This window comes from Atta cephalotes (assembly GCF_000143395.1).
Source record: "Atta cephalotes unplaced genomic scaffold scaffold00005, whole genome shotgun sequence".
Taxonomy (NCBI): Eukaryota; Metazoa; Arthropoda; class Insecta; order Hymenoptera; family Formicidae; genus Atta; species Atta cephalotes.
Window position 1 is genome coordinate 4973764 of NW_012130069.1, and position 9469 is coordinate 4983232.

General features: G+C 37.6%; 3 protein-coding genes across 3 annotated transcripts in view; 2 read left to right on the forward strand and 1 right to left on the reverse strand.

Moving 5' to 3' along the window:
* Positions 1 to 3109, forward strand: part of LOC105626365 (protein O-mannosyltransferase 1) — a 5256-nt gene extending 2147 nt beyond the window's left edge. The window contains exons 3-7 of the mRNA XM_012207667.1: positions 290 to 591; positions 981 to 1155; positions 1227 to 2322; positions 2525 to 2826; positions 2920 to 3109. Of these exons, the coding sequence (XP_012063057.1) occupies positions 290 to 591; positions 981 to 1155; positions 1227 to 2322; positions 2525 to 2826; positions 2920 to 3109 (2065 nt within the window). The remainder of the gene's footprint in view (positions 1 to 289; positions 592 to 980; positions 1156 to 1226; positions 2323 to 2524; positions 2827 to 2919) is intronic.
* A 754-nt stretch (positions 3110 to 3863) lies between these two features.
* Positions 3864 to 6298, reverse strand: LOC105626366 (actin-binding protein IPP-like). The gene is given in 4 exon segments (XM_012207668.1): positions 3864 to 4246; positions 4402 to 4578; positions 4616 to 4908; positions 5377 to 6298. Coding segments are annotated over 4 exon segments (1557 nt in total). The 3' UTR covers positions 3864 to 4081.
* A 2729-nt stretch (positions 6299 to 9027) lies between these two features.
* Positions 9028 to 9469, forward strand: part of LOC105626368 (rho-associated protein kinase 2) — an 8093-nt gene continuing 7651 nt past the window's right edge. The window contains exon 1 of the mRNA XM_012207669.1: positions 9028 to 9208. Within this exon, the coding sequence (XP_012063059.1) occupies positions 9028 to 9208 (181 nt within the window). The remainder of the gene's footprint in view (positions 9209 to 9469) is intronic.

Genomic DNA, 9469 nt, shown 5'->3' on the forward strand with positions numbered 1-9469 from the left:
TATATATATATATATATATATATATATATATATATATATATATAATATAAATTTATTTATCTCTTATTTAACATGTGGTTAGAGTAGTGAAATTTATAAAGCCGATTATAAGGTTGATTATAAATCAAAATTTAATGTCTATTTAAAATCTAATATTTAAAATCTAATATTTAAAATCTAATATTGAAAAATCAAGATTTAAAATCTAATATTGATTATTTTCATCTATCTTTTCAATTATTATCTATTATTTATATTAATCTATTATAATTACTTATCTGTTTTACAGCTTCGATGAACTACATTATGGCAAGTACGTTGGATTATACATGAAGAGGACGTTCTTTTTCGACTCCCATCCGCCTTTAGGGAAACAATTGATCTCTGCAGCGGCGTACTTGGCTGGATTCGATGGACAATTCAAGTTTAATAGGATCGGAAGTCCTTACAGCGATGCGATTCCTTTGTATGCGTTGCGCTTAGTACCGGCGATATGCGGCAGTTTACTGATTCCTACAGGATATTATCTTGTCCTGGAATTGGGTTTGAAGCAATGGGCGGCAGCAATTGGTGGAACTCTACTCTTACTCGGTAAGAGTAAAGTAGAATTTCTATTCTCAAATTAGAAAATGTATTAGAACAGAAGATTGCACGATTGTAGTATGCTGTTCATCTCCTTCATGTTATATCCTATCTTTCTGTCTTATGATTAAAAATGTAGCACGTTTAATATTTAAATTCTGTTATTTTTGAATTGAAGATAACGATAGTAATGAGATTCTATTGTATATATAGTATAAGTCACATATACACATAATTTGTTACTTAAAAAAAAATTAAATTAAATTAAATGTAACTTAAAAATTAAATCCAGCCATTGATATCTTCGCTAAAATTAAATTTATATCTTTATTATTGCTGTCTTATAACGCATAGATTGTATTGACATAGTTAACTGATATAGATACTTGCTATTTTAGATAACGCACTGTTGACACAGTCGAGATTTGTCTTGATGGAAAGTATCTTGATGTATTTCTCATTGCTCGGCTTATTGTGTATTATAAAATTTCGGAAAGTTATGGATCAACCAACATCAGCGTCTTGGTGGATATGGCTGATATTAGGCATTGCAAATTTAACATGTGCATTATGGTATAATTACAGTCTTTTTTCATTTGTTATACTTACTCTCGATTAAATGTAATTAAAGTATTTTTTTACAGCGTCAAATATGTTGGATTTTATTCCATGGCCCTCGCTCTCTTCTTAATCGCTCACGATTATTGGTCCTTGCTCTCAAGAAAGACTCTGTCAAACACAATCTTGTGGATTCATCTTTTACTAAGATTCGTTGTATTAATCGCTGTTATTATCGCCGTATATTTAAGTATATTCTACGTACATTTGGCAGTACTCTCGAAGGCAGGACCACATGACTCAGTAATGACAAGTGCATTTCAAGCGAGTCTAGAAGGAGGACTTGCCAGCATCACGAAAGGACAACCTTTGGAAGTGACGCATGGTTCGCAAATTACTCTCAGACACACGTACGGCAGAGCCTGTTGGCTGCACAGTCATAATCAAGTGTATCCGTTGCGGTATTCCGATGGTCGCGGTAGCTCTCATCAGCAGCAAGTTACTTGTTATTCATTTAAAGATGTTAACAATTGGTGGATCGTCAAGAAGCCGGACAAAAATGACTTAGTAGTAACGAAACCTAGCGAACCCATTCGGCATGGCGATGTGATTCAATTGGTACATGGGATCACGAGCAGAGCGTTAAATTCGCATGATGTTGCGGCACCGATGACGCCGCAGAGCCAGGAAGTGTCGTGTTACATTGATTACAACGTGTCTATGCCAGCGCAGAATCTATGGCGAGTGGAAATCACAAACAGGGATCACTCTGGTGACGCATGGCATGCGATTCAGAGTCAAGTGCGGCTGATACACGTGCACGCGAATGGAGCCGAGTTTGCATTGAAGTTTAGCGGGAGGCAATTGCCCGATTGGGGTTTCAATCAGCATGAAGTTGTGGCGGATCGGCTGATAGACCAGACCAATTCCATATGGAACGTTGAAGAACATCGATATACTAAAAGTGAAGATCAGAAGCAACGGGAACGGGAACTAATCAGTGCGGAGATGATACCATTGCAGGCGACCGCGTTGAGTTTCTGGGAGAAATTTGCAGAGCTGCAAGTCAAAATGTTATTTAGTGGCCAAGAGGGTCAAAACAGCCACATGTATTCCAGTGGACCTCTTGAATGGCCGTTTATGTCCCGCGGGATCGCGTACTGGGTGTCTAACGAGAGCAATGTTAGTAGGAAAATTTTACATAAAAACGCTTGACTAATCAACACATATTGTTAAGACAAAATTAGGCATATTTTAATTACATTTGATATTTTTTTGTTTTTATATTTTTTTCCGTTCAATGTTTCTAATGAACGTTTTATCCATAGATAGTTTTAAATTTTCGTTGGTTTTTATAAAGTAAACATTTGACTCATTGTTTCAGGCACAAGTGCATCTTTTGGGGAATATTGTGATTTGGTACTCTGGTACGATCTCAGTAATTGTATATGTAACACTATTGACATTCTATTTGATGAGAAGAAAAAGACAATGTTTTGATATCTCAGAGGAAGAATGGGAAAAGTTTGTTAACAACGCTTACGTATTATTAGCTGGATATTTGCTTCATTTCTTACCTTTTTTATTCGTTGAACGAACTTTATTCTTGCATCACTATTTACCAGCTTTTATTTTCAAAGTCTTATTAACGGCAGCCATGATTGATCATCTGTATTATTTAATTAGGTACGTTGTTTGTTTAAAGATGCAAGTTTAAATTCTGTTACTATTGTTCACATAAATAATTATATGAATTATTTGTTATATCTTCTATTTCAGTACACATCGTCCAGCATGGAGCATTTCATTGTATATCATAACATGTGGTATTATTGCTTGGGTACTTTTTATCATCTATGTGTTCAAGAAATTCATTGTGTTTAGTTATGGGACATCAGCGCTCACTGCCAAGGACGTAATAAAATTAAGATGGAAAGATACTTGGGATTTCATTGTACATAAAACATAAGAGTTTACCAGGTCTAAGCATTACAAAACCTGTGTTATACAAGATGTAATATTTTTTTAATTAGGACGTTATATATTGAAACACATGACATTTACAAAACAGACGAGTTAGTGTATTTTTATAAAAAAATTTGGCAAATGTTATTGCTTATAAATGCACACATGTGTATATGACGAAATATTTTGTTATAATGGAGCAACAAGTGTTACGAATATGGGATGACATATAATGATAAGTCCTTTCATAATATTGTAAAAAGGTAAAAAAGTTAAACATAAAAATATTTGTGTATAGACTGATTCTATTTTATAAAATGTTTTATCGTTAATAGTATTTAATATTATAGAAATCGCAAATATATCTTTAAAAAAAAACAGTATAAATGTATAAGCCTATGTATTTTGTGTAATTAATTTAAAGATAGTTGTGTGTGTGTGTGTGTGTGTGTGTGTGTGTGTGTGTGTGTGTGTGTGTGTGTATAAAATGTGCGTGCGTGATTTATTTATAATAGATATAATTAAAACATAGAATTGTGTATGAAACTTTTAAATTAATTTTTTTTACCTTTTATATTATATTTTTAAGAATTGTTTTTTGTATTGAAAAAATAGAAATATGAAAAAATTTATATCATGTAAAAAAGGGGGTAAGATAATAAAAGCATTTAAATAGTCAAATTCAGATTCGTCATTTTGTAAAAAGAATACATTGTACAATATAACATCAATACTGACTGTATAATAAAAGAAAACAATTTCTATAGAATAAATTGTATTTTTATAATTAGAATCAATGAATAAATTGATACAGTTTCATCAAGGTCATAAAAGTTGCAATGAAAGACATCGATGAGCTTTAAAAAATAAGATAACGATAATAAATATAATGTACAACATAAGAGTAAATTTCTATCTTATCACAATAAATGTAAAATATGTATGGTATTTTTTATCTGTCACCTGTTTCGTTGTGTTAATGATATGTGAAAACTATGGATCGAATAAGACCATCACGAACTGCATGTGCAGTATTACCCACACCGAATGAGAAGAACACAGAATCACAGGACATGTTTTGGGCGCAAACTCCTACTGGATACCATCCAGCCTTATTAAATACGACGCCAACTCGATAAACCTATTAAAAAAAGAATACTATAATACAATTATCAATCAAAAAAATCTTAAAAATGAGCTTTGATGTTTGAGAATATGCAAAAAGATATTATTTTATGAATTTGAGATACATTTGATTATACACAGTAAAAAAAGCAATTATATATAATGACAAACCTTGTGCTTTTGAATGTAAACTGGTCGATTGAAAGTGATTTCCACGAGAGTACCAAAATTCGCTTTAGTAGTGAAATGTGTATACGTCAATCTGGTACCGTCGCAATCGAGGAGATGAGCGTATAAAATTTCAGTATAAGACGAATCGGCATCTATAGCATGAGTGAAATTACTCGCCTATAAATAAAATGAATGAGATGTATAAGCGGTATACACTGGACGGATAGTAAATTACATATGTATACAATTTCTAGCTTACCGCCGCGATTTGCGTAGGAACCTGTACACCCACCACACAAATATTTTTATCTACACTGAATGTGACGGAACAGTCCAACACGTTTGTATTTAAGCAATCTGTTTGCTGAACTACCGATCTGAGACAATAATATTTTGGTCCCTCGCGAACAACTACTGCCGTGGAAGAAGTATTGGGCAAGTTTCCAGAATCTTTATTTATGCTCGCATCCACTAGTATCGGTGATGTGTTCCGCATTGTACTGCTGCTAGATTCTCCATCATTTAAAAAGCCAGAACGTACAGGAATATTTAAATTACCGTACGGAGGAAAAATATGTCTCGAAGTCATCATCTAAACAGGAAAATGGATTCAATAAGGAAAATATTGAAATGTTGCGTGTACATATTTCTTATTTCTACTATTATAAAAGTGTGAAATATATTTGTAAAAACAAAAGAAGAAATCTATTTAAATTTACATTAACTGAATAGAGAGATTTTAAACATAGCGAGATATATATATATATATATATATATATATCCAATCCATGCATCGAATCTTTTTCAATTTTGAAATGCAATCATGGACAAAACTAAAGTAATAATATCACAAGCAATTTAATAATTTTGATGTTAATAAGCATCTTAGGAGAATATTAATAATTTGCTAATCTAAACATCTTAAGAAATATAATTTAATTTTTTGCAAAAGTATATGAAAATGCGAAAAAAATGACTTTACATTTATTACAGGAAACACTCCCATGGAGTGTCCAAGATTCGTGTGAGCCTTAGATGGTTTTGCTCTGCTATTTGAATTCGTGCAAAAACCTTCGGGCATAGGCATAGTTTTATTGCCAGTACACAGAATATTCATCAGTATAGCGAAAGCCTCATCTTTCGTGAGCAAAGGAGACAAGCCGGGACCTTCTGCAAATTCTTGTGGTGTCAAACTCAGAAATCTTATTTTTAAGAGAGCATTTCCAATGACAGATTTTAAACATTTTTCATTGGTTGGATCGAGAGACTTTCTAGAGCATTCCGATTTAGCCCATCGCTCCATCGCAGTAAATAATTCTATCTCCGAGCTGATCTGCAAATCGTCTTGCTCCAAAACTTTGAGAAGGGTCCCTAGCTCTACATCTTCCCAGCTAGCTTCCTTCAGAACTTGATCCGTCTTGGTGCGTATGATCTGTAGACATTTCTCCATTAGGACAGGTTCTTCAAAAAGCTTGGCAAACTCATATGCTCTGCATGCTTTCTTCGGTGAGAGATCACACCACAGATATTTTGTACACTCTTCTACCAAGGATGGCAGCATGTATTTTTTGGCGCAGTAACATAACTCGCAGGCCAATTCGAAGGAACCAAGTTCAACTTTATCTGTATATATATACTCTAGTAGAGCCTTGAATGCCTCAGGCTGAACATCCCTTATCGGTATTGGATCATTTTTCTCTGCCATACCACCAAAAAACATAGCTTCAAAGACTGGACTGGATATAGCCAGGAACAGTTTATGACCTTTGAGAGTCTGTTGCTGGGGTTCCTGGCCGACAATGAAATTACAATCGGACCATTGTCCAGTCTCCAGCAGATACTGGCCACGCTCCGACAATTTCTGCTTACTGGTCTGCCAATCGCAGGGTAAACTCATTTTCGCGATGTGTTACATGTACTCGAGCTGCAATGTGAAAGGAAAATCACCAGAGAATGAATCGGAGGCTCATGTGCCAGGAAGCGGCCCGTGCGATGACGTTACGTACTCACCTATTTCCGTTAGCGCTATAAATACAGCGTACAATATTAACAGCCAAATGGGAGAGAAACGCAGTGAGGTGCGCGGGAAAATTAGCCAGCCTGTTACTCTACCTGGGAGACGATCTCGTTATCGTTCTCGATACTCGTTCAGCTCCACTCACCTCGCCGATACTCATGCGTCGTTAGCGTCGTAGCAGAACGCTACGCCATCTTAGACCGAGAGAATTCCCACCATCGCACCATTCTGCACCATTCGCATCATCGTCGTCGTCGTCGTCGTCGTCACTACTAGCTTTTCAAGGCTCCACTTTCCTTTCCCCCAGTTGCCTCAATCGCCCGTGCTAAGTAGTGCCGACACTGTCGACTCTGCCGACGCTTTTCGAAGCGATTGACGCTTGCTCTGTTCTCGAGTCTCGAGTCTCGACCTCGAACGACGTCAACGACGTGCTTGCGCGCCCTCCCTATCTTCCGCCTTTGGCTTTGGCTCCCCTCTTTCGCTTTGGCCACAGTACACTATACAGTATCCACTACCCGCTAGCGGTAACGCGCAAAGCAAAGCCTCCTCCGGCTGATTTCAGACCGAACACGTTCACTGCGGCGATCGATAATCCTCCGGCGTAGAAAGTGGCGGAAAGCGAGGAATCGAAGCCACGGAAGTGCCGTAACGTGATGTCCGTCGTTTTTCCCGGGTTGTGATCGTCGTGGACGACCGCATGTACCACACGGATTCGTCGTGAGAGTGACGCGACGACACGACGACGACGTTGCGAGAGGATCGCTCGTCAGGATTTCTATCTGCGCGGAAACGGCGCGCGTTACTGGAGACAAGAAAAAGATAAAGACAGATGGAGCAAGAAAGAAACTAAAAAAGAAAGTAGAAAAGAAAGAAAAAGAGAAAGAGAGAGAGAGACGGATTCTCAATTTCTGTGGCTTTTGACGACCGTTGTGAATTGGCCAGAGTCCAAAATACTCCGGAATTGGCCGAATGGCGCACGCACGGCTCAGCTGTATGTCCATGCGCCTCGCGGAATAATGCATCTTCCTCCCGAAGATTTCTCTCGTCTGGATGACAGTGCCTGCCAGCGACGGGACGTAGGGTGACGTCGGTGAGGTGAGGTACGTACTATGTAGGCGGTACGCTGTACGTCGCCGGTACAGCCAGGTACAGATTACAGCGCGGCGCAGTCAGGCGCAGTGGCATTTTGGCGGTTGCAGATCGCAGGAGAACCCCCGCGAGCGATATTTCATTACCCTGGATTGCCCTGGATTTCCCAGAGAGACGCGATGCGATCGCGCTCGCGTCCTCCGATCCACAGGGAATCAGGCGAGGGTCGAGGGCGAGGCTTGTCGTGCCGCGCCGCGCGCGCGTGTCGCTCGTCTTTGACACGTTCGCGACGTGTCGGTGTCGTCGTAGAACCGTTGGACGTTGACGTAACCTCCCTCACGCTCTACTCTCGAGGACGTCGGCGTCTTCAGGGGAAAGAGAACGTCGGGATCGCTCTTTGTTGTACGCGCGCGGATCATCGTCGTATCGTAAATTACGCGCGGATGAGTCATTGTCCTGTTGAACGACACGCATATTTTTACGCTCTACCGTCGCTGAAACGTCCTTGCCGCGAGCTCGTGCTCCGAGATACTACGTTTACGTGGACATATCGTATGAGGTACGTCCAGCGAACGTCTATGTGTTACGCATTTCCAGTTGTTTGTTTTACCTTGACATGGTATAATAACACTGTAACATTACATGTTTCCTCTTTCATATATCTTGTATATTCAGTATATTACATAAGAACTGAAAATATTGCTAAGCCGCACAAACGCGTGTTTTTGTATCTCTCGATCCATGATGTTTATGAAATATTTTTATGTCATTAAGGTATATGTAAAGTGAAGTCGGTGATGCGACGCATCTAGAATTTTATATATTGTTTATATAGGGTCCTTTCCAAGACAGAGTGATAAAATATAAAATGCGTTCCATTTTGTGTTTGTAAGCTTTATTTGTTCTTGTTTAGTAGATAAGATGAATTGATGCTTACAGCTTGTGAGCGTGAAAACGGAACGCATCTCCAGTATAACACAGTGAATCATTACATCCTTGTTTGTTCCTACTAAACAAAGATATGAGTCTGTTTTTTTATTCCTGCATTAGACTGCGTTACAACTTCCTATCTCGTTTTTGCCAAATATCAAATATATATTTATTTTATTTTAACTTCCAAAAGTGTACACTGCATGATTTAGCTACAGAAAACAGACCTATGATTACTGTGTTATTATACAGGATGTTTTTCATTTAGTACCATAAATTGATATAAACATCATTCTATCTTTCTTGGTATTGATAGAATAACAAAGATAGGCTTGCATTGATTTGTGTTATCAAATGAAAAGCACCCTGTATCTCAGCTGGAAAGCATAAATAATTTCCCAGAAAGACCTGGCATATATATAATTACATTTACAATATTTGTTTGTTTAGAAAGTATGGAGTATTCATCAGATGTTGCAGTTATACCTCGCCCGAGTTATTACTGCATTTAGCCTTACAATAGATAGTCTTTAATGCGACAGAAACAGTACATTGTTGAGGCACAGTAATCCAAACTCCTGTAAGGAGAGATGGATGCGGTGTGCGATGAGGACAGGCGGAGACGCCTACGGGCTTTGGAGGAGAATATAAAGGATCCTAGAAGCGTCACGAATATCGACTGCTTGTTGGACACGGTTCAAGCCCTGGTAACAGATTGCGATCATGCCAGCGTGAAACGTATGAAGAATATAGAAGCTTATATGAATAGATGTAAGTATTATGTTTTAATATTTGTTAGTTGTTTTTTGTTTTTGCACAAGTATACTAAGTCAAAGTTATGTTAATATTTTATACTCAGATATTTACATCACTCCTTTGGTGATAAGACATTTATTCTTTTTTGAAGAATTTTGACTTAATGCAATAAATTAGAGTGAAATAAACTATATCTGTTTTACTTTAACTTATTGCATCAACATACTTTAAGGAAAGGAAAAAGAATCTAAAGTTATCCTGTACACACACACACAC